The sequence below is a fragment of the Mesoplodon mirus genome, assembly GCF_964341445.2.
Source record: "Mesoplodon mirus genome assembly, chromosome: 17".
NCBI classification, from domain to species: Eukaryota; Metazoa; Chordata; class Mammalia; order Artiodactyla; family Ziphiidae; genus Mesoplodon; species Mesoplodon mirus.
In genome coordinates this window covers 11,166,371-11,191,526 of record NC_138993.1, presented here as the reverse complement: position 1 = coordinate 11,191,526, position 25,156 = coordinate 11,166,371, and the positions used below count along the sequence as shown (strand labels likewise).

General features: G+C 34.6%; 1 protein-coding gene across 4 annotated transcripts in view; it reads right to left on the bottom strand.

Annotated features, from left to right (window-relative positions):
• The window catches only part of NBEA (neurobeachin), a 612,123-nt gene that overhangs the window by 518,751 nt on the left and 68,216 nt on the right, over positions 1–25,156 (bottom strand). For all 4 annotated transcript variants that reach the window (XM_082602053.1, XM_082602054.1, XM_082602055.1 and 1 more), the window contains exons 5-8: positions 17,661–17,782; positions 15,516–15,642; positions 8,096–8,215; positions 6,071–6,217 (exon numbers count right to left, since the gene is read on the bottom strand). In XM_082602053.1, coding sequence (XP_082458179.1) covers positions 6,071–6,217; positions 8,096–8,215; positions 15,516–15,642; positions 17,661–17,782 — 516 coding nt within the window. The remainder of the gene's footprint in view (positions 1–6,070; positions 6,218–8,095; positions 8,216–15,515; positions 15,643–17,660; positions 17,783–25,156) is intronic.

The window sequence follows — 25,156 nt, the reverse complement described above, 5'->3', positions numbered from 1 at the left end:
TAACTCTCCTTTTATGAGCTTTCAAAATAAATCTATATTTTAAGAATTTATTTTCCTAAATAAAGTTCTATGCTTATGGCAGCGGTCCCCAACCTTTTTGGCACTAGGGACCAGTTTCATGGAAGACAATTTTTCCATGGAACAGGGGTCAGGGAATGGTTTCAGGATAATTCAACGGCATTACATTTATTGTGCATTTTATTTCTATTATTACTACATTGTAATATATAATGAAATAATTATACAACTCACCATAATGCAGAATCAGTGGAAGCCCTGAGCTTGTTTTCACTTGCCACTCACTGATAGGGTTTTGATATGAGTCTGCAAGCAATTGATTTATTATGGTCTCTGTGCAGTCAAACCTCTCTGCTAATGATAATCTGTATTTGCAGCCGCTCCCCAGCGCTAGCATCACTGCCTCAGCTCCACCTCAGATCATCAGGCATTAGATTCTCGTAAAGAGCACGCAGCCTAGATCCCTCGCATGTGCATGCGCAGTTCACAGTAGGGTTCTTGCTCCTATGAGAATCTAATGCCCCCACTGATCTGACAGGAGGCGGAGCTCAGGCGGTAATGTGAGCGATGAGCAGCGGCTGTAAATACAGATAAAGCTTCACTCACTAGCCCGCCGCTCACCTCCTGCTGTGCGGCCGCGTTCCTAACAGGCCACGGACGGCTACCGGTCTGTGGCCCAGGGGTTAGGGACCCCTGGCTTATAGAACAAAAACTAATTATTAGTATTAGTATCAAAATGTCTAGGAAATAGAAATTAAAAGTATAAATAAATGTATTTCAGAATTTCTCTAAAAAGGAAGCATGTAAAAACGTTAAATATGTTATATAATCCTCAAATTGTCTGTTAACATGTCAAAGTGAGAGGGCATCAAATAACACGACTTCCTAATTCTGAAGAGCTGTCGTATTTACTGTTTACTGATATATTTACTGATATAAGCATCCAACCCTTTGGAGAAGAATGCAGGTAAATAACATAGATAGTAAAACAGACTTTACAAAAAAGTAGATGAAAATTGTTTTTAGACCACACACACTGTTATATCTAAAATTTTGAAGAATTTAAATCTGAAATTCTTTTCAAAGATTTAGATACACCAAAGTCTCTGCTTGTAACCAGAATTCATGCTGGAGGCAACCATATTTAATTGATGCCTACAATTAGACAATTTTCACAGTTCACCACGCTATACCACCTAGAATTTCCAGTGGAGCTTCAAGAGCAGCTTACAAATTTCAAATTGACTCTAACCTATTGTTATATATTGCTAAACCTCTGACATTTTACTTATTCTACCCGTTAAACAGCCCATCATGGGTAAAGACTTGCATAGCCATTTTTGTTTTCTTTGAAAGCTCAATTAAGAGTTGATGAGTGAGTTATTGCATCCACTATGGAAACAAGTATGGAGGTTCCTCAAAAAATTAAAAACAAAACTTCTATATGATACAGCAATTCCACTTCTGGATATTTATCTGAAGAAAACAAGAACACTAACTCAAAAAGATATATGCACCTCCATGTCCACTGCAAAGTTATTTACAATAGCCAAGACATGGAAGCAAACTAAGTATCCATTGATGGATGAATGAATAAAGAAAAGATGGTATTAAGTATTCAGCTATAAAAAAAAGAAGGACATCTTGAAATTTGAAACAACATGGATGGACCTTGAGGGCATTATGCCAAGTGAAATAAGTCAGAGAAGGACAAACATCGCTTATCTGTGGAATCTAAAAATCGAGCTCTAGATAACAGAGAACAGACTGGTGATTGCCAGAGACAAGGGGGGAGGGGGTGGGAAAAATGGGTGAATGTGGTCAAAAAGTACACACTTCTAGTTATAAGATGAATAAATGATGGGTATATAGTACACAGCATGTTGATTATAGTTAACAATACTATATTTGAAAGTTCCTAGGAAAGCATATTTTAAAAGTTCTTAACACACACAAAAAATTGTAACTTTGTGAGGTGATGGATTTGTTAATTAGCCTTATTGTGATAAATCATTTTGCAATATATACACATATCAAATCATTATGTTGTACACCCTGAACTAAGAAATGTTATGTATCAATTGTATTTCAATAAAACTGGACAAAAAGCTTTAAAAAATTTAAAAAAACAGAAATACCGTATTGTCTGTACAGTACAATATAGTTAAAAGCCATAACTTCAAAACCAGTTAGACTTGAGTTTGTAACCCAACTCTGTCACCTATAGATAACCACCCACAAGTTATCTGCCTCTCATCTGCCACACACCCAATACATAAAATAATATAAATAAAGCACTATGAACAATACCTGGTACTTTTAAAGCAAAATGGTAGCTGCTATTATCACTACTTCCTTTTCTACTTAATATTATACATTTTCTTTGTTAACTTTTTTCTTAAATGTACTCATAAAACATTTACCATAAATGTTATGGTAATGGCATATTGCACTGACGACAGTGTAATTCAGATTACTGACATAGTTGCTAACGAGGCAAAGTCTCATTGAGCAGAACTTTAATTACCCAAACTAGAATTACTTAACACAAATATGAGAAAATGTGCCACAACACTGCTAAACTCAAAAAAACTAAGTTTATCTAATTGTTATATGAGCAGGGGCATGTTATTTTTCTAACACTAATCTCTGAAAACTTCACCAATGTCAAGAATATAGCCATTTTTTCACTGAATTTATGTTAGAATAATATATATCTGACAAAAGCTATTGCTTTCCCCAGAATCATTATGTGACAAATGATGCTGATATTAACATAGTAATGACATTCCAATACTCAAGGAATCATATTTCCTGATGTATAATTAAGAGAATGTTGCCACTTGTACATTGTACAATGATTTTCTCCTCAAAACGAATAAATAATCCATCTGAATTCATTAAAAAATAATCATTCAAACTCTTAATATCTCCAAACTACTCAAGGAAAATACATATATAGGATCAAACCATTCTCTTGCTACAAATTTTTTGATAATTCCACATGACTGGAAAATCCAAATTCATTGTTTTGATATTCAAAACTTTCAATAACTTGGTTTCAACCTGTGATAATCAGCCTCGCATTCTACCATACATTACACCATCTACTCTGTATTCTCCCATGAAGCCATGCCTGATTACGGATCAATCCATGCACACCTCCTGCGCTCCCTTGCTTCTATCCCTTCAATCATGCCCACTGTCTCACATTCTATCATCACGTCCTGCTCACCCTCTCAATTATTTATTTTTTTCAAGAACCCTGAAAAATTTCCTTCTCTATGAAGAGCTCCTAAATCTTCTGCAGCTGGAATTAATCATCCTTCCCCAAAACGTTAATAGTATCTGCATTATGTTTCTTCTGTGGTATACATGTCAACTTTTCATTATCAACATTTACAGATACAATTATTCTCATCAAGTATAAGCTTAATCATTTTTAATCCCCAAAGCTTTAGAACAGCTCCTTGAATATAACAATTATTCAATACATTACTGAATTTTATTCAATCACATGCCCTACAATCATTATTACCAGATCCTGATAACAAAGAATGTAGAGGAAAAAAAAAAAAAAGATTACAGTCACAAGCATGCCAACAAAGGGCAAATAGATTAACATAGAGTATTTCAATGCAAGAAGTGAAGTCAGGACTTCAACATAGTTGAAAATGACTCAACCAATCAAATCTTAAAAAGTTATAACAATGACATATACCACATTAGCAGAAGTGCCAAGTACCAGCACTATAATTACTGCAATATTTCAAATACTGAACAAGAGAAACACATCACTAATACAAACCAATATCTAAGAGAAATATTAAACATAATGTTAATAAACTACTTATACCAAATTAAGCAATCATTTACAAATATCAAGTAATTTTATGTAACTCATTCTTCTAATATAAGAAAAGTTATTTTTTTTGTTTTTGGTTTTTTTTTTTTTGGCTGCGCCACGAAGCTTGCTGGATCTCAGTTCCCTGACCAGGGACTGAACCCGGGCCACGGCAGTGAAAGCCTGGAATCCTAACCACTAGGCCACTAGGGAACTCCCCAAATATTTTTTTAACATGCACGTAGTTGCACAGAAGAATGGATATTTTGGTAGGTTGAAAGTTTTAAAAATTAAATTGCAAAAGCAGGGCTTCCCTGGTGGCGCAGTGGTTGAGAGTCTGCCTGCCAATGCAGGGGACACGGGTTCGTGTCCCAGTCTGGGAAGATCCCACATGCCATGGAGTGGCTAGGCCCGTGAGCCATGGCCACTGAGCCTGCACGTCCGGAGCCTGTGCTCCACAATGGGAGAGGCCACAACAGTGAGAGGCCCATATACCGCAAAAAAAAAAAAAAAAAAAAATTGCAAAAGCAATCAATATCATAGAATGATAAAAGATACACTTTTTAGAAATGATTTGATGGGGAAAATGTGTGAATAATTACAATCTAGTAGAGGAAACCCCTGAATTGTCTACACTACTAGTGTCATTCGTTTGTTTTGGTTTTGGTTTTGGTCACACCATGTGGCATGAGGGATCCTAGTTCCCTGACCAGGGATCAAACCCATGCCCCTGCAGTGGAAGGGCAGAGTCTTAACCACTGGACCACCAAGGAAGTCCCTCATTCATTTGTTTAATAATTACTGAGCACCCGAGGACGTGGGCATAAACCTTCTCTAACTGGGTCGATACTCCAAAGTCTCAAACAACTGTGTGACCTCTGGGATCTCTCTTCTGCTCTTGGTAACATCTTCCTCCCACGGCTCACAGCATCTCAACACGGGAACCCTGACAAAGACTTCTATCCCTATCCCAAGAGATTGCTCCTTTTCGATACCCTGCCCCACAAGTTCCAGCTGTTTCAGTACCTCAGAGCAGCAGGCCAAACCGGCTATGCCTGGCTTCTACCTCCTTTATGCCTCAATAAAAATATTAGCCCCAGCCAGAGAGCTGGGGTGATTAACAAGCTCATCTCAAAATGTTTTCCTCCTCTCAAGGATCTTGGGCCGGGCTTCCCTGGTGGCACAGTGGTTGAGAGTCCGCCTGCCGATGCAGGGGACACAGGTTCGTACCCCGGTCTGGGAAGATCCCACATGCCGCGGACTGGCTGGGCCCGTGAGCCATGGCCGCTGAGCCTGCACGTCCGGAGCCTGTGCTCTGCAACGGCAGAGACCACACCAGTGAGAGGCCCGCGTACCGCAAAAAAAAAAAAAAAAAAAAAAAAAGGATATTGGGCCTCTGCTATGTGTACTGACAAATGTCTAAAAACGGATGCTTTGTGTATTTTGCCCATTTTCATAGTGATTTACAGTGGTAGGGCACATCTAGTACCAGTTATTCCATTATGGACAAAATCAGAAGTCAGGTTGAATGTTTTTAAAATGAATTAATTAAGCAAGAAATTTTGTAAACTGGATAGTAGGTTTTAAAAGATTATTTGTGGATTCTAATTGTCATCCTCAGAAGTAAAAGAAACCAGTTAAAGGGTACCAATTGATTTAAAAAAAAAAAAAAAAAAGAGTGTTTTTCAGTTGGATGAATTCATGAAAGGTAACAGAGGGAAGCAGATTTTTCCCCCACCAAGAGAAACAAAAATCACTTAATTTTTATGAACCTAAAGCTTCTGGGGCCTCCCTGAACTGTTTTTTTTGTTGTTGTTGTTGTTTTGAATTTATTTATTTATTTAATTTTATTTATTTATTTAAGTTATGTTCATAATATAATTTATATATTTCAAAATTTGAGATTTCAAATACCACATTAAGCAATATGGTTTTATAAAATTTATTATTTCAGAATTATGTCAAGAAAAGCCACAGCTTCAACATTAGAAAACATTCTAAAGAATAAAAGAAGTTCATGAAGGGAAAATACTTAAAAACTGAAAAAGCACCTTTGAAACAAAATGAAACATATAATAATAACTCAGTTCCAAAATACAGAGATGACTTTTAAACCACATTGAAGAATGTCTATCACTATATATTATATTGTATCACATTTCACACCTAAAACTTTCCATAGAATTTATAATAAGATGGTTTTACTACCTTATATCCAGGTCCTAACTGATGAATTGCAAATATCTGTGCAGGGTTGAGGGCTTCACTGAACACATACACGGCACCAAGTTGACCACAGAATACCCTATTTGCATCAGCAGTTTCTGAAGATCCGAGAAAGCACTTGTCATAGCTCTATTTTTAAAAAGTCATAAAAAAATCAAATGTTTTATTTTGTAATGACAAAATATTTAAGGATACGTGCCTCAATTGTCAGGAATACCACAAAGCATAACAATAATAGCAGAAGAAAGCAACAATTAAGACTCTATGGAGTATTTAAATAATAAAAACCAACTAAAGATTTTTTAGGGAAAGTTAATCAGTCAAATGTTTCATATTTATGGGCAAGCAAACAAACAATAACCACCTACTCTATAATCGCCTGACCAACTTTCCAAATTCTATAGTTAAAAGCAAAAGGGCTTATAACTATTTATTTACAAAAGTAAAATTAATTTTAAAACTGTAATTATTTGTAATTGTCCATAGATAGTCATCTGAATCAACATAATGACTATTCCAAATTTAACCATAAACACATTGGACTGAATTTTAAAAATTCTACCTTATTTCTCCACTATGAATACATTTCTCTACACTAAGTTAAGGACACAAAGAAAAATCACTTCCTTCTCTTACATGAGTAGGAACTGTGCAGCATCAGATAAACAATAATCACCAAAATCTCCTGACTAAAGCACATGGTACAGTGCTCTCCATCTGGGGAGTTCAGCACCTAAGAAACCGCACTTAACAAGACCCTTCCCACCTCTACTTCTTAAATCTCACTTAATACGTGGCCCCACCTATCCAGACCAGTGAAAGCAGTCACTGTTCAGTTCAGTTCTCCCAACCTCACAGGTTATTCTACACCGGAATAATGATAAGCAAGACATTATATATGTATGGAATCCCTTTGGTGCCTCAATAAAATAACCAAAAAATTGTGAATGAGGTAGAAAGAAAGAGACTCCTCATAAAATACCCAACCTTTAATTAAAAGTATAGGAAATTAAGAACTGACTGCATAATGTATGTGTGTATATGTGTTATTGTCCAGGCCTCCATTTCTTGGAATATTATTGCAAATAAGTGAAAAATCAGTCTTTTCTCCCTTTCTTTTTTTAAATATGACTACAGAGTTATGACAGTCAACAAAATCACTCTGCAATAGAAAAGACTGTCCCCTTTGGAGGGCAAATATGAAGCAGAATTTCATGTGAATATTCTAATTCTGAAAAAAATCATTCTCATAAATATTTATTGACTGTGACCCAACTATGAGTTTCTAGGACAGAACAAGCAAACTGTTTCTGTAAAGGAACAGACAGTAAATATTTCAAACTCCGCAATCCCTAACTCATTTCATCACAGATTCTTCTTTGATTTTTGTTTTATTTGAGTCTTTAAAAAAAAAAAAAACTTAAAAAAAATGTAAAAACCAAGATAAACTTTCTACTTCTGCCTCAAAGCTTTTGCACTCACTGCTTCCACTGAATGGGATATTTCCTCCAAATATTCACATTGCTTTCTCCCTCCACTCTTCTCACTAAGACCATCTCTGGACCATCTGGCTTCTCCCTTCCCTATACCTACACTTTCCATATTTGTTCCCACTTAGTTTTTCTCCACAGTATTTATCACCATTTATCTAGTAAATAATAGTCACATGTTATACTTATTCATTCTGTTTAAGGTCTTGCTTTCCCATCAAAATAAGGTATAAGACACAACTTTTAATGCTTGAGATTCTGAAAAGAATAGAATACTGCATTTATATTTTTGACCTAATAATAATTTGGCCAAGCAATTTTCCTTTTTTTTTGTATCATTAATCATATCTTTTAGCAATTTAATTATACTAAATTAAACCAAGAGTTCACTTAATAGAAAAAAATTTCAAAGTAAAACTATTGTTTCTACCAAACTATTTTATTATTCAATTCATGTTATAAACAGTGATAGATCAAACACTCAAATACATTAAAATACAGATAAATAAAAACTTACATCATTTGTGTTAACATGCCAAGCCATATCACCATAGGACACCAGCTGTCCATTAACATAACACCGAATTTCACTGTTCCTCCATCGATTGTAAATGTGGACAATGCTGATCATGTACCACTTAAATGAAAAAAAAATTAGAATATCAATATGTAATGTTTAGTTATTACTGTTTAAAAGCAACCATAACATTTATCCCACACTACAAAAAATTGCTTGAAGGAATATTAATGATCATCCACTAGCATTTTTTCAAGTTCCCTTTCCCATTTCTCATTTTACAGTGAAAAAAATGACTCATAAAGAATAAATGTGTGATGGAGACGGAGTGAGAACCCTTTCAGCTCTGGACTGACACTCCTTCCACTATACCAAGATCCAAAAATTGTGGAAATACAATTATATTTATGCTCATTCATTTAATAACATTTGCATTGTGCCAGGCACTGCAAATACCCAGTTTTTACAGACAGACCATAGGTTCAAGCTCTTCTGGAATTTATGGAGCAGTGGAAGAGCCATACATTAGACAAGTAAGCAAATACAGAATTAAAAATCATGATGATTACTATGGGGAAATAAGAACAGTGTAAACTAAGAATAACCTAGGATTCTACTTTGGATTGCACGGTCAGGAGAAATCTGTCAAGGAAAAAAAAATTAACATTTATAATAAGATTTAGATAATTTCAATTCCACAATTTAGAATTATTAAATCCAGGAATAATTATATTTAACTTAATAATGTGTGACTATTAATTAAGAATCAAGGAATGAGTTTATACTCAGCTCTCATTTTATAGTTACCAGTGTCAAAAAGCATTTTAAAGTCTATTTTCATATGAGATGAGTTAAGTTCTATAACAATTTGTGGATCTAATCCTTGGCCTCTTTGGAGTTAATAGCCTAATGCAGATAATATAGAAATATTATTTCTAAACTATAGAAAAATACAAATGATTTACAGATATTTAAACAATTATGCTTTCATCAGTTAAGAGAGATTTAGACTAGTTTTCCCTAAACACATAAAAATATAAAGTACAAAGTTTGTTCTTCAGATTAGTTAAAAGCACTATTCAATTTATTTCATACATATTTTACATAATATAAAGTCATAAGAGTAATTCTTAACCACTAAAATATTAATCATTTCAAGGTATCTGAAATACTTTGAACAAAATTTAATTTTATTCATTTTGATTTAGAAAATAAAAATAGTGCACTGAACAACTCACAGAAGACAGGCATGCAAGTAACACTTTTCCTCAATTACATAAAAAAAAAAAAGTCAGGTCAAACCATTTAACCCCTAAAACACGTCTGTTTTAAAGCTGATTTATTCTAGATCATCCTTAATTTATTGCAAACTGAGGCTTTCACCTGACCTGAAAGTAACATATATGTTGGACCTGATTAAAATTAGAAGAAAATCTTCAAAGTTGGTCATTTAGTGACTCATGTTTCTAAATATTATAAAATTATCAAGAAACTGAGCTTAAAATAAATTTAAGAAAAATCTTATTGAAGTTTACAGGTGTAAGAATTAAAATTTACCTCTCTAACACTCACCGAGTTTAAAAAATTTCAACCAGAATGCTATCTGGGTAAAACAGGAGATACAATCTTTATATTTTGGAATAAAATTTTTAGAAATTTTAAGTGTCTAAATACAATAGACATAAATAAATGTCTATTAATAGAAAGGTATTTTCTGTTGCCCAAAGACAATTTTAAGATAATATATGAAAATTATGAAAAACTGTTCTTAACACATATCTGATACCCATAAATAAGACACCACGGACTATATTTCTATTTATTTTTTATCTACTATTTCTTCATTATGAGATTTTTTTCTGATAAAATTGATATTTACTCCTCAAAGTCGTTCATTCAAAGAACTTACTGTGGGCCTACTACATGGCAAGTGTCCCCCAGATTGTAGGCACATAAAGAAATGTAACATATACAGCCTAAAGGAGGTTTCATTAGAGAAACAAACATGAAAACAACTATAAAACAATGGATAATACCTAAATTACACATATGTGAGCAAAAGATGTAATGACTGAGGGTAGGTAGAAAGGAAAGACAGAGAAGGAAGGCTAACCGAGAAGAGTTCACTAAAAGAGTAAAATAAAGCTTAAGACTAAACCTGAAGGATGAATAGATCAGTTGAGTAAACAAGGGGGAAACATTCCAGGCAGAAGAAACTTAATATAGTACATGGAGCACAGTGGTTTGACAAAACTTTTCTCAGTGTTCAGGTGTGGCAGGCAAAATAGACAAAGACCAGATCATAAAGAGACCCATAGTTCCCCTTTTGTCATCAGCCTTTACTTTTTGCATAATGTGGTATAACTAAAGAATTTTGAGCAGGAAAGTGAAATGATCATCTCCATAGTTTAGGAACATAACTGGCAAAAGGAAGGAAGTGGGGCAGTTAGGCAAGTGTGGATGAAGATAAATGAAAACCACAGCAGAAGTCCAGGTAAGAAAACCATAGGAGCCTACACTAAGACAAAGGCATTGGTAATTTTAAAAAGCGGGGACAGGAACTAATTAACAGAACTGACTGGAACTGCTAATATAGAAAAGGGGAGTCTAAGATGGTTTCCAATTTTTCACTTAAATGGGTAGTGGTACCATCAACTTAAGATAACTAATATAGTTATCCAGTTATTAGCCAGATAATTAAGTTTGGAGTTATAAACAGAGTTTGCTTTTGGTCATAACACTAACATAAAAGGTTAAATGGGTGAATAAATGAATACACAATTTAATGAATGAAAGAGTACTTATTTATAGGAAAATTAACCTTTCTATTCTCTTTCCTTAGTAAATCAAGATACTCTACAGATAACAGACAAGTGACTTTTTAAATCAAAAGAGCCCAAGTTTTGACTTGATATTTTTTTGACTGAAGGAAACAGGAGTAAACTTGGAGACTATATATGCATACTGATATTATACATGTATGTTGAGGTCTACATTTAGTTTGAAACTCAAAAATAGATCTATAAAAGAAATACAACAACAGGAACAAGAAAAAAGGATGCATATTAAGAATTCATCAGAAAAATGTAATATGATATTTATACAAATATCAATTGTAGCTAACATGCATTGAGTAAATTTACTACATAGTAGGTAATGTGCTAATTGTATACATTCACTTTCACAAGGTCAAACATCTGGTTAAGTGGTACCACTAGGAAAGCACTTTTTGATAGTCTAGCTAAACCCCTTATTAGGAAGGATAACAACTTAGCTAGGGTATACCCTGAAAAAACTAAAGAAAGGGAAAAAAATTAAAAATGGAGTTATCTCGAATAATGAAACAGTAAAATCAAATACTAATGATTTTCAAGGTTTATAAAAATCTTTACAGAAGGCCTTTCAAAACCCACATAACTCCCTGATCCTGCTCCTAACAAGATATATAGAGAGAGACCTATTACAACTGGGAATGCATTTCTCAAAGGGGAAAAATGTAAAGACAGAGGGGGAGAGAGAGAGAGAGAGAGAGAGGGAGAGAACAAAGGGGTTGAATTGCTTTTTTTAGTTAATGGCAACTTTATTTGATCCTTAACTTGATGCTAAGTTTTCTTATTTATAGTCTTTAAACCACTGTTTCTTAAACTTGTCCGATGAGAAAAATCACCTAGAGCATTTGTTAAAAACTCATATTCCTGACATGAAAATGATAATTCCACGAATCTGTATTTCTAACAAGCTTCCACTAAAATTCTAAATAATTTGGCACATTTGGCAAACTCTGTCTGGGTAGCATCCCAAATCTAATAAATCAGAATTTCTAGAGGAGAGGCAACGAGATTTATATGAAAAAAAGTGGGATTTGTATCAAGAAAAAAATAACTCCCATTCTAATGTATAAATTTATTTAGAATCATTGCTTTTAAGCTATTTTCTAAGTATATATTAATGAATTATTGTTAAATTGATGTTCTTTAATAGAAATAATTATTAAACTATCCCTTACATAAGAGAAAGATTTTTATTAGACTCATGTAAAAATAAAACTATATATTTGAAAACTCCCTCCAAAATAATATTTTCTTCAGTATGTGGCACAATACACATGGGATCATAAGCAAACAAGAAAACAAACAAAAAAGAAAGAAAAAGAAATGAAGCATTCTCACCACCTTATATGGGCTCATCAAATCTGTTATGGTTGTTCCTGTGGATAAGGGGTAGAGTATGCCCTGAAGAAGGTGAACAAAACCACTGCTCTATATCCAAGAAAGACCCTTGAACCTGGAAGGGGGACCAGGCCTTAAACATGTGGGAAGGAGAACTATACTTCTTATTTTTTTTTTATAGCAGGTTCTTATTAGTTATCCATCTTATACATATTAGTGTATATATGGAGAACTATACTTCTGTCCCTTGTTTTTTTAGACTCTGGACTTTCAAATGTTTGGTTACTGTGGCAGAAGATGGAGTCCGGTAAACAAAAGAAAGATCTTTCTAGTAAATCCCAGCTGATAATGAGTGAATTATATCTATATATCTAATGATACAGTTGCATATTTCTCTGCATTTCCTCTTGTTATTCTTTACCTTTAAACAGACTTTTAAAAGTACGTTTCAACTTGGTCTCTGAATATCCATATTCTAGCGGATATTAAGCAAAGGTATATTTCATGGGTCAAAACATTAACAGGAGAGCAACATCCCTCTCCTTGAAGCCAGCATTACTGACGAAGCTGAATTTAGTGAAACCTTCAATCTCAGGAAACAAGATTCAGGGCTGCTAGGATCAGCTGAATCTCCCTTAAGAAAAGTCTCTCTGTATTACCAAACCTGGAGGTTTAACATTGGACTTAGAAAGGGAGTTCATCATCTATAAATCCATAGTGGAGGACAGCATACACACACATACACTAACCAGTTACTCTGAAGTTTGAATCTCTAGTCTAACACTGGTTCTGTTACCTAAACCAAATAAGGTTAGAGGAAGAAGGAGGAAGAAGAATAAGAAAAGAGAGAGGAGGAAGAGGAGAAGGGGAAAGAAAAGGGAGATGAAAAGGATGAGCAAAAGAGAAGGAGGTAAAGGAGGGAGGAGAGACGGAGGAGGAGGTAAATGAGGAAAGGGAGAGAAGAAGGTAGAATTATAATTAGAGTAACATAATTCCTCAGATCTACAATTAAAGTCACAAAGTTCATATAAAAGTTTGCCTTGGAATAATCTTTGAATTAATAATGATTGTTGAAATACTTCAATATTGTTTTCATAGATGTAAAGAAAATTTAAAAGATACTGCATAATTTCTGTATATTATATAGTACATTTACATATACACAAATTATATATAATAATATATTATAAATAAATTATATATAATATATACCAAAATGTTAGGATCAGAATGAAGACCTAAGAATGTGGCAGTTGTTGGCATTCGAAGTAACTGTGTTTTCCATTAAACCTGTGCAAAACACTTTTTCAAAAAGCATAAAATCTCTCTTAACGGTCATGGATATTGCTCTATTCTCTACAATTCCAAAAATTAACTTAGCTTTGCAATATGCATTATTATGCTGGAACAACAACAAAAAAGGCTAGCAAGCTTTAGATTTTAAATGTGTATAACATAGCAACAACCTAAATTACTTGGTCTTTATTGCCATGACTACTTTTCTTCTTACTGCCACATGGAAAAGGTTCTTGGGATACTTACCTACAAAGAAGCACTGATCACAACAAGGCATGCCCTTTTTGTCACTGTATCAATAGTAATACCTCATTTATTTCATAATACGGGGAAATAAACTGCTCAATATAAATTAGCTGTCCAAATAAATGTAACTTACTCCTTTAGGAAACAAAAGGGTTTTTGGTTGTTAAAGTCATATTTTACTTATTTATCTAACATATATCATTGATAGTCTACCAAGTTCAATATTCTGTGTTAGGCATATGAGGAAATACAAAATTGAATCTAACACATTAGCTTAGTCTCAATAGTTACTAAATAATGTACATATAAATGAATAATAAAGGTTTAAAAGAAATAACAGCCATAAGAAATACTGAAATAATATGCTGAAAGAGAGACTGTATCTGGGGAGCAAAGCAAGGCAAATAAGGGACAGATTCCATGGAAATCTTATGTGAAATGGAACATAACAATGGGGTGGGATTTAAGACCTAGAGCTGAGAGTAAGGGGACAAGTAAATGTATTTCAGGCCAGAGACCGAACATTTGAAAAGGAAAAGATAAAAAAGTGAAGCATGTATATCAGCTCAGTTTTGCCAAAATAAAAGGTTTAAGTAAAGAGCTGAAAATAAAATCCAAATCATGAAAGACTAGGCTAAAACTTTTAATTTATTCTGTAGTAAGTAAGAAGTAAATGATTGGTTTGAACAGTGAAATAATATGATCAGGAATATAAATCAGGAGGAGGAAGAGGAGGAGACAGAGGGTCCAAGATAAAAAGAGAGCAATATAAGGAATTTAAGCAACATGTAAAGAATTTTATAAAGGTGAAAGCTGTATTTCAGCGATACTAAGTATAGGACTTGGAAATTTAACTGACTGATATAAAGATCAAAGAGGGGCTGAAGCTGACTCAAGTCCCCACTACTATGAAGACAGTAGCCTCTTAATCAAAACAGAGGACTTGGGCTTCCCTGGTGGCGCAGTGGTTGAGAGCCCGCCTGCCGATGCAGGGGACACGGGTTCGTGCCCCAGTCCGGGAAGACCCCACGTGCCGTGGAGCGGCTGGACCCGTGAGCCATGGCCGCTGAGCCTGCGCATCCGGAGCCTGTGCTCCGCCACGGGAGAGGCCACAACAGTGAGAGGCCCGCATACCGCAAAAAAAGAAAAAAAAAAAGAAAAAAAAAAAAAACAGAGGACTTAAGAACATGAATGATATGGGACTGGGATGGCAAATTCAATGTTACACATTCTAAGGCTGCGGGGCCAGAAAGACATTCACTTGGCCATATCTCATAGGGAGATGGGAATATAAGAATAAAGCTCTGGAAATAAGAATAAGAGAGGAAAGCTATCATAAAACTGAATAAAAATTCCCGAAAAAACATAAGCTCCACAAAAGCAAGGATGCTGTCTGTTTTGTTCACTGTCGTATCTCCTGTGCCTACAACAGTGTCTGGCACTCAGTAAATACATACTGAATGTTCACTGAAAGAATGCCATACAACAGATCACAGCAAGAGAATGAGAGAGGTCAGGTGCCTGATCTTTTTATGTCAAAAGTTAGATAGAAAAGTAGAAAGAAAATGCAGATAAGGATAAGAGGAAAGCAGTAGGAGTCACGAGAAAACCAATAAAAGAGAATATTACAGAAGTCATAATAGGTGAGTTTTAAGAGAGTGGGAATGGTGAATTGTGTCATTCTCAATAGATAATTTACTTATACCTACCTTGCGTGGTTGAAAATCATACTTCACACAGTGCTGAAAACCTTTTCCTTTGGACTTCAGTGATGTGACTATCAGGCAATTGCCAACGAAATGAGCAGAGTAACCAACTCCTTTGCTAGTACGAAAACTGCAAAGAAAACTGAGAATAGTATAATATCCTCTGTGACAAAGAACAATATATCTAAAGATTAGTATTATACAAATAATATAAAACATAATTATAAAAATCAAACTTACATCCCTATAGAGTAGAAGGGGTATTACATGTACCAAATAAAGACGAAAACATGAAAAGTTTAGAACAGCTAAAAGAAGGCATTTAAATTGGGAAAACAGAAGACTATAGAACCTATTAATATTTCAATTTAAAACATCACAAATACATAAAAACAAATTAATAGCCAACAAAAGCCTACCAAGTAGATTTCATATACCTTCAATGACCACATGGAATTAACAAATACAGAAATCATGTACACAGTTAATGTTTTCAAAATCAACTTGCTCTTTAATTCTACTATATCTTTGAAAATAGCTTACAACTTTACCAAAAAAAAAAAGTCACAGCCGATTTTGATAAATAACGTAGGTAATCAAGCAAAGGAATACATTTTCACTCAAAAAAAGAAAAAAGATGTGACTATGAAATATAGTTATTTTCTTCTAGAGGAGCACTCCTCCAGCTGTGAATTCAATCACAATATATACTAAAAAAAAAAAAAAAAAAAAACCTGTAAATGCTTTGACAAATGACAGTATTATTGAAATAAAAATATGATCTCCCAAAATGAGCTTTCTTTTTTTTTGAAATGTACACAACATATGATGGTATCATAATCATACCATTATGTAAATGGTATCACATCTTGTATGGCACAGTGAGCATTTAGAGATGACTTTTTTTTTGGCTGTGCTGGGTCTTCGTTGCTGCCTGCGGGCTTTCTCTAGTTGCAGCGAGCAGGGGCTACTCTTCGTTGTGGTGCGCGGGCTTCTCATTGCAGTGGCTTCTCTTGTTGTGGAGCACGGGCTCTAGGCACCTGGGCTTCAGTAGTCGTGGCTCGTGGGCTCTAGAGCACAGGCTCAGTAGTTGTGGCACACAGGCTTAGTTGCTCTGCGGCATATGGGATCTTCCTGGACCAGAGATCAAACCCGTGTCCCCTGCATTGGCAGGTGGATTCTTAACCACTGTGCCACCAGAGAAGCCCCCAAAATGACCTTTCTGAAGTTCATCCCCATTTATGTTTGGAAGTTCAGATGCTTGTTAAGACTCTCTCTCATTACTATCCATATATAATCTTTTGTAATAGAGTTTACAAGTTATTAATAGCTCACATTTTTCTACACTCACATTTCTGAACAGTGATTGTACAAAAAGCACTTTAAATATTATGCTACCATTAAATCCTATGTGATAGGTACCATTATTATCCTCATTTTACAGTTGAAGACACCAAAGCACAGGATAAACAGTAAATGGCAGAGGCAGAACTTAAACTCAGGCAACCTTATTTCAGAGCACGGCAAGTATGAAATGAGGCAATACATGTAAGCACTTATAATGCCTAGTACATACAGTAAGATAACAAACGGAACTTTGATATTCTTATTACTTGGCATTATTGGTAAACTAAAATTATCAAGTTCCGAGTCCTTACAGGTCAACCCATTGTTGGGTTGATGAACCCATTCTGTTAGTTATCTACCAAATAATTAATCTTATCTAATTATAACTTCTTACATGGTTATCAAAATCAATATTTTTAAAGCATACCTTAATTACGCTCACAGAACCATGTTAAGTCAAAAAGCAAAGTGAATGAAATCTGGTAGGAGTTTGTTGTTGTTGTTTTGGGTTTTTTTTTTCACTAAGGACACACAATTGATCTATGCAGACTGGAGATAGGAGGTCTGTAACCCCTGACTCTTAAAATGTAATTGAGGAAAAAAATAGTGAGGCAGGTTGCCTAGAATCAACAGCAAAAAATGAATAAAATAAACTGACATAACTGTATCTTTGTAGTTTTAACATATATATATTTACTTACTTATTCTATTTAATATGTTGCCTTGACACTTGACACTATTACATATTTACAAGATTGAAATGCTTAAGACAAAAGTACTAAAATTAAATATATTACTTACCAATAAAGATAAGGTTTATCCTTATCAACATTAATGTTATTTAATGGATCCATACGAAACCAAGTGTTTAGGGTGAAGCCATTCTGATAAGGCCACTTTGCAATAGGAGGCAAAGCAATTGCCTACAAGGTAATGGAAAAAGATACAAAAGTATCAGTTAAAGAAAATGTAATAGTAACTAAGGTCAAGTATGGCTTCCACAGATTAAAAAACAATGAAGGTATAAATATCAAAGAATCATGGACAAATACAAAAATAGAAACTATTATCATATTAAGATAATCTATTAATATTGTTTTTTGACTCTAGTAGCATTATTTTCAAATATTCAATGAATCAAGTTTCATATCTAAGTTACGTAGTAGGGTTCAGACTGTATTCCAAGAAGTCCACCTCCAAGTTCACCAATATACAGTCCCTTATACATAGGCTCCAGAATTTTCAGTTTTCTATAGTTTATGTTAGGTTTTCAGTAATATTTCACTTGATTAAAGAAAGCTGAATTTTCAAATCCAAAAGCAATAGAGAAGTTAATGGAATAAATACTGAAGAAATATAAGAATTAAGAAATAATATTAATACAAAAGCAAAAGATTTATCATTCAGAAACTGAACCATTGAAATTTATGACCAAAACCAATTCAAACCCACTCACAAGTAGGAAAGGAATAATATAGTATTCAGTTGGTAATAGTAATAAAAAAAATCTAGACATTCTAAGAAAAAAATGAGAAAGTGGTATATAACTTGACTTGAAGACAAAAAACATGAGTGGATTTACTTATCTTTCTATGAGGTATCTAAATTCCTTCACATAAAAGATAAGTACCCTTTATGATTTTTTAAAAATTTATTTATTTTATTTTTGGCGGTGTTGGGTCTTCATTGCTGAGCGCAGGCTTTCTCTAGTTGCGGCGAGTGGGGGCTACTCTTCGTTGTGGTGCACGGGCTTCTCATTGTGGTGGCTTCTCTTGTTGCAGAGCACGGGCTCTAGGGTGCAGGCTCAGTAGTTGTGGTGAACGGACTTAGTTGTTCCGCGGCATGTGGGATCTTCCCGGACCAGGGCTTGAGCCCGTGTCCCCTGCATTGGGGGGCAGATTCTTAACCACCACGCCACAAGGGAAGCCCCCGTTTATGATTTTATAACTGAGCTGTTCCTCCAAACAGATCCTTCATATTGCTGATAATGACCTTACTCAAATATAACATATAGCTTCCATATAAAAATCCTCTGCATATAAAATGAAGTTTAAATTTCTTCAGGTTATACAAGGCTGTTCACACATACTGTGGCTCCAACAAACCCTTTCAATCTTATTCTCTTCTTGTACCTTACCCCACTTTCCAAAGTATATCTAAACATAGCAGCTGTTCCACCTGTTCTGTTAGAGCTCCCCTTTTTGTACATGATGCTACTTCTGTGCAAAACACTTCCTCCAACAAGATCCCAATTACCCTCAATACCAGGCTAATATCTCCTTCTCCTGTGAAGCTTTCCTGGACTTCACCCCAGCCTAGTTTCTCTTTTCATTGTTTTCCCATAGCACTTAGTACCTAAATCTACAATAGCTTATTCTAACAAGCTGCTTTTGTGTCTACCTAAGAAATATAGTTTATACTCCCAGCATTGAGACTTAAGACATAGAAAGTAATCAATATGTGATCAATGAAAAATCTCAAAGTGGCAAAGCGCCTGCTGCATAAAAACAAAACGAAAACACACACACAAAAACACATAAACAGGGCCTCCCTGGTGGCGCAGTGGTTGAGAGTCCGCCTGCCGATGCAGGGGATACGGGTTCGTGCCCCGGTCTGGGAGGATCCCATATGCCGCGGAGCGGCTGGGCCCGTGAGCCATGGCCGCTGGGCCTGCGCATCCGGAGCCTGTGCTCCGCAACGGGAGAGGCCACAACAGTGAGGGGCCCGCATACCGCAAAAAGAAAAAAAACAAACAAACAAACAAAAAAAACACATAAACACACATACCATTTCAAATGAAGACTCAAACCCTAACAATGAATAAAAATTTTCCTATACAATGTCCTTTCAGATTTTAATATTTAAGCAATTAGTCCAGGCACTTTAATTGTCAATACAGCCTTTTTTCGACTTTTTAAAAAGGGAAATATTTTACTTTGTTTTTTTGTTTGCTAGCAAAATGCAATTCTTGCCAAGTTTACTGCTGGTTAATACCTCCATAAGCTTCACTAATCCAGACTTCACTTACTATAGCTGCTTCAGAGTACCAAGGTAAACAGGAGAAATATTTATTGAGGACATTGAAAAGTAAAGTGATTCTATAGAATTATAATAATAGCTTAACAAATATATTAATTTGCTCATAATGCCTGTGGAACATGATTGGAACGGTCAGATTCATGGTTTCCAACCTCTGGCCACAACCAGCATACCCAAGTGCCCTTCCATACCAGCCACAGCAGTCCATGACAGCACTATCATAGCGGCGTTAATAAGCATGCAGAGTGCAGCCCATTCCTTCTCTTTTCCCCCATTACTCCTCATGCCCAAGAGATCTCTTACTTCCAACCAGTGGCCCTAGCACTTTCTATATCATCAGTCTCATCATCTGGTCTACTGAGCCCCACGTTGGAACTTATACGCTGCATTAAACTAAGAGATACAGGAAAGAATTTGAGACAAGCTGTTCTTCAAGTTTTCCAGAACTACACTTCCACCACAGTAGGACTGAAAGAGTCCTAAATCACATTCAGTTGCAAACACTAGTGAACCAAAATACAACAGAAAAAAGAAAAAAATCTCACAAAAGGAAGAGCTAATAAGCTTGAGTGATAATGAAATAATAATAGTCTTTGGCCTTGCTACAACTGGTATGAAACACCTGAGAGGCTCTAGGACTGCATTTTTCTCAGTTTCATTGTGGACTTCTAAAAATTCCATAGATAAATAAGGATCTTTATTATGGCCAATCTCTTCAACAAGACAGTTACCTCTACTCAAGGACATTGTCTTAAAATTATTTTTTTATTACATATGTATTTTAAATTTATTATATTTTTAACTGAAGTATAGTCTTCAATATGTAACAGCTAGAAAAAATGTTTTAGGGATCTGAACTCTCCCATTTCTAGAGGGTATGCCTCAACTTCCTGCTCCTACTTACCTACCAACCAGCTCCTTCTTACAGTACACATTGTATCCCTAGCCTTTTTCAACTCTTTAACTGATGCATACACTCTCCCTTAAGGCACAAAAGCTAACTTTGTAGAGTACTGCCTTACGTGGAATCCAGGCCCATTTACTCCCCAACCGTTTGTGCCTGATCACCCATTTTCTAGACTCTTTATATTTCCTTCTAATCCCATGGCGATAACGGCATGACCTTTGGACTATCTCCGTGATTTTGGATTTAAGCTGCCTTCACATTTCCTCTGTATTTCCTTCTACAATACTTTGGTATCCACAGTTGGGTATCCCTCATTGTGTCCAGTGAGTCCATCGGACTCTGAAATCTATATCCCTCACTGTCTCCTAGACTAGCTGACTCCAAAATTTATATTCTTATCTGTTGCAATTTGCAAAAGAAATGATTTCAGATAGGATGCTTTCAGTTAACTATTTCAGTGAATAGAAAAGGGTACTATTTCTTAAATTAAGCAAATTCAAGAAATAGATCATAATCATGAAAAGCAAATCTATATAGTATATCCATAAAGGTCACAGAGCACGTAAAATGCCATCTTACATTTGTCATTCACCTTTACACTGATCACTGTAGAATTCAACTAACTCCCTGTGAGTATTACCAAACTGCTCATATGGTGGCAGCAGGCTCATAGTAAGGCATCTCCACAATATAGAATACAATTCAGAAGGCCTAGCATATATGGTTATTTTAGAGGGAAAGTAAGTTGTATCATGATTTTAATCATCCAAAGGCACTGCTATGAGCAGTGGTCCAAACAGTATGTACCCTCTTGTTACTAAGATGGCACTGGTTCATGCTCATCCAGAAGCAGATTATCAAACACACTGTAATGGTAAGGGTTTTAAAATCAGCTCCTATCTGAATTTCTCAGCAGTTCAATAGCAGGAGTAACATGTCTGAAAATTAGCCAATCCGTTGTTAAATGAAACGCTGGATTTAAGGCCAGACAAATTTTGGTTCAGGTTGTGACTCTACTTTAAGACTCTGAACAATGCTATACTGTAGAGGCTTACTTAGTTTTCTCAACTGATGTAACAACAATAATATCATTTATCTTATATAGCTTGTATGACTCAAATGAAATAATAGTTATAGAAGTTCTAGTTCCTTCCCTGCTTCCTCCTCTACAGAGAATATACTCTTGATCCAAACTACCCTTTATGGAAATGAGTGATGCAGGAAAAACCAGGAAAGGCGGAAGAGATAGTATAAGTCCACCAATATCCCCTGAGCAAAAACAATTCAACCATACACTACTACTAACATATAAATAAAATTATCTGTGTGTGTGTGTATGTGTGTGTAAAATGCATTGCATACCAATAGGTAATTGGTGACGAAGTGGCTAAAAACAGCATTAACTGCCATCTTACTGAGGCAATTCAGGCAATTTATTAAAACAGAGTTATTAATTCCATTTTAATTAAACTTTGCTAATTCTATATATAAAACAGCAACTTGCTTATGTTTCAGTCAAAACACTTTGCTCTTCTTCCCCATACCTTAGACTGAAATCTATCAGATGTCAGGTCAACAACAGCTCTGTAAAATGTATTAGAAATACATATGTGTATAAGTAGAACTATTACATATAAAAGAACCCTCATCCCCTTAGGGACAGCAACAGTGTTTTCTCTGCTAAGTACCACAATATACATACATATTATATATGCTCTACACTAACAAACTGATATGTAAAATGATTTCCTTCCATCTTGAAAGTGTTTTGTTTTTATTTTAACTTTCCTATTTTTGTTTCACAATTGGTGGAAACTGTAACTTAAAAGATTAGTAACAAAATAGTCAGGAAAAAATATAAAATTAGGATAATGGTTGATGAAATAGGAGATTGAAAGGACATTTAAGTACCTGTAATAACCAAAGAGCAATAAATATTTACATTATGTTTTACAACTTATATAGTGCTTAAATAGTATATTATTTCAGTACAGGCTCACAATAACCCTATTCCATTATAAAATGCTAATATTTTACATGAAAGTAAGCTAGGAAACACTAAGGACTAGTCCTCTACAGTAATGAACTAGAGGATTCAGAAATCAAAACCGGTTCTTCTAGCCAAAAATTACACATATGCTCTACAATGCTACCATGTATATTAAAATGATGAAATCAAGCTTACTGAGAAAGCTAGTTGAAAAGAACAACAAAATGGATAAACTTCCAGCCAGACTGACTGGAACAAGAATGAAAGAGGAGGCATCAATACATATCCTATAGACATTAAAAGGATAATAGGGAATATGATTAACAACTATGTCAATATATTCAACAACTTAGATTAACTGGACAATTACTTGAAAGACACACACTACCAATGCTTACTCAAAACAAATAGAAAATTTCCCTAAATCTACTACAGAGCTTAAGTTCGTAGTTTAAAACCTTCCCACAAACAGAACTCCAGACCCACATGGCTTCAATAGTGAATTCCAGCATACATTCAAGAATAAGTATTATCAGTTCTACACAAACTCTTCAATAGTGAGAAACAAATACTTCCCAACTCATTTTATGAGGAATTACCCTAACATCAAAACTGGAGAAAGATATCACAGGAAAAGAAAAACAGATCATCAAATCACTCATAGAAGTAATTGCAAAGTTTCTTAGCAATATGTTAGCAAATCAAATCCAGTGTTGTATGAAAAGGTTATTACACTGCGATCAAGCAGTTTTTATCCCAGGAATGCAAAGGTGACTTAACAATGAAATATCAGTCACTGTAATTCATCACATTAATAAAGATTAAGAAGAAAAACTATATGATCATTTCAATAAAATCAGAAAAAGCATTTGATAAAATTCAACACTGGTATTAACTTACTGATGATGAAAAAAAAAACCCAGTAAATAGGAATAGAAAGGAATTTCCTCAGTCTGATAAAGGATATATCTTAGAACCTAATGCTAATAGTATACTTAATGGTGAAATACTTAATGCTTTCCCCAAGACTGAGAATAAGTCAAGACTGTTACGATTACTAATTGAAGGTCCTAGCCAGTGCAATAAGGTACAAAATGAAATAAAGAGGCATCTACTAAAAAAAACTGCTAGGACAAGTAAGTGAGTTTAGCAAGGTCTCAGGATATAAGGTCAGTATACCAAAAAATTTGCATTTTTATATACTAGCATAAAGCAATATGGAATATTTGTGAATGAATTTAACAAAAGATGTTTAAGACTGACATGCTGAAAACTGAAACATCAAAGAAAATGAAATAAAGGGAGAGATATATCGTGTCCCATGAATTGGAGTACTCAGAGCTAGATCCACACAAACACGGCCAGATAGTTTTCAAGAAAGGTGCCAACACAATCCAATGTGAAAAGAACTGTCTCTTCAACAAATGGCTTTGAAACAATTTGACAGTCATATGTTAAACAAACAAAACTTAACCTCCAACCTTCCCTCACATCGTGTTTTAAAAATTTAAACAAAAGGGATCACAGACCTAAACATAAGAGGTAAAACAACACAACTTTCAGTAGAATGCCTAAGAGAAAAAAATCCTGTGACCTTGGTTTATACCGATTTCTTAGATTACAAAAGCATGTGTCATAAAAGAAAGAAAATTTTAATTGAACTCCATCAAAATTAAAATCTTTTGTACTTCAAGAAATATTGTTAAGAAAATAAAAAGACAAGCATCAGACTGGGAGAAAATGTTTGACAAACACATTTCCAAATTAACTTACACCCTGAATATATAATGAACTCTTAAGATAACGAGACAAATAATCACATTTTTTTAAGTGAGCAGAAGATTTGAACACAAACATCACAAAAGATTTAAGAATGGCTAATAAACACATGAAAAATGTTCAACATCAGTCATAAGGGCAATACAAAATTAAAACTACAATGAGGTGCCATTACATAACCATTTACATGCTGCAAATTGAAAAGACACAATGTCCAGGATGCAGATCAACTGGGATTTTCATACACTGCTGATGGGGATGCAAAATTTTTCACTACAGAAAAAGCAATTTGCATATTTATCATGAAATGAAATACATACTTAACATAAAAACTAGCAATCTCACTCTTTCGTATTTACTCAAGAGATAAAAATACATACCTGCAGAAGACCTTTATTCAAGACCTAGCAGATTTATTTACAAAAACCAAAAACTGAAAACCCCAAAATCCATCAACTAGTGAATGGATAAACTGTGGTATATCCATAAAATGTAATACTACTCAGAATAAAAAGGAATGGAATTACTGATAAACTATAACATGGATAATCTCAAAAGCATTACGGTAAGTAAAAGAAGCCT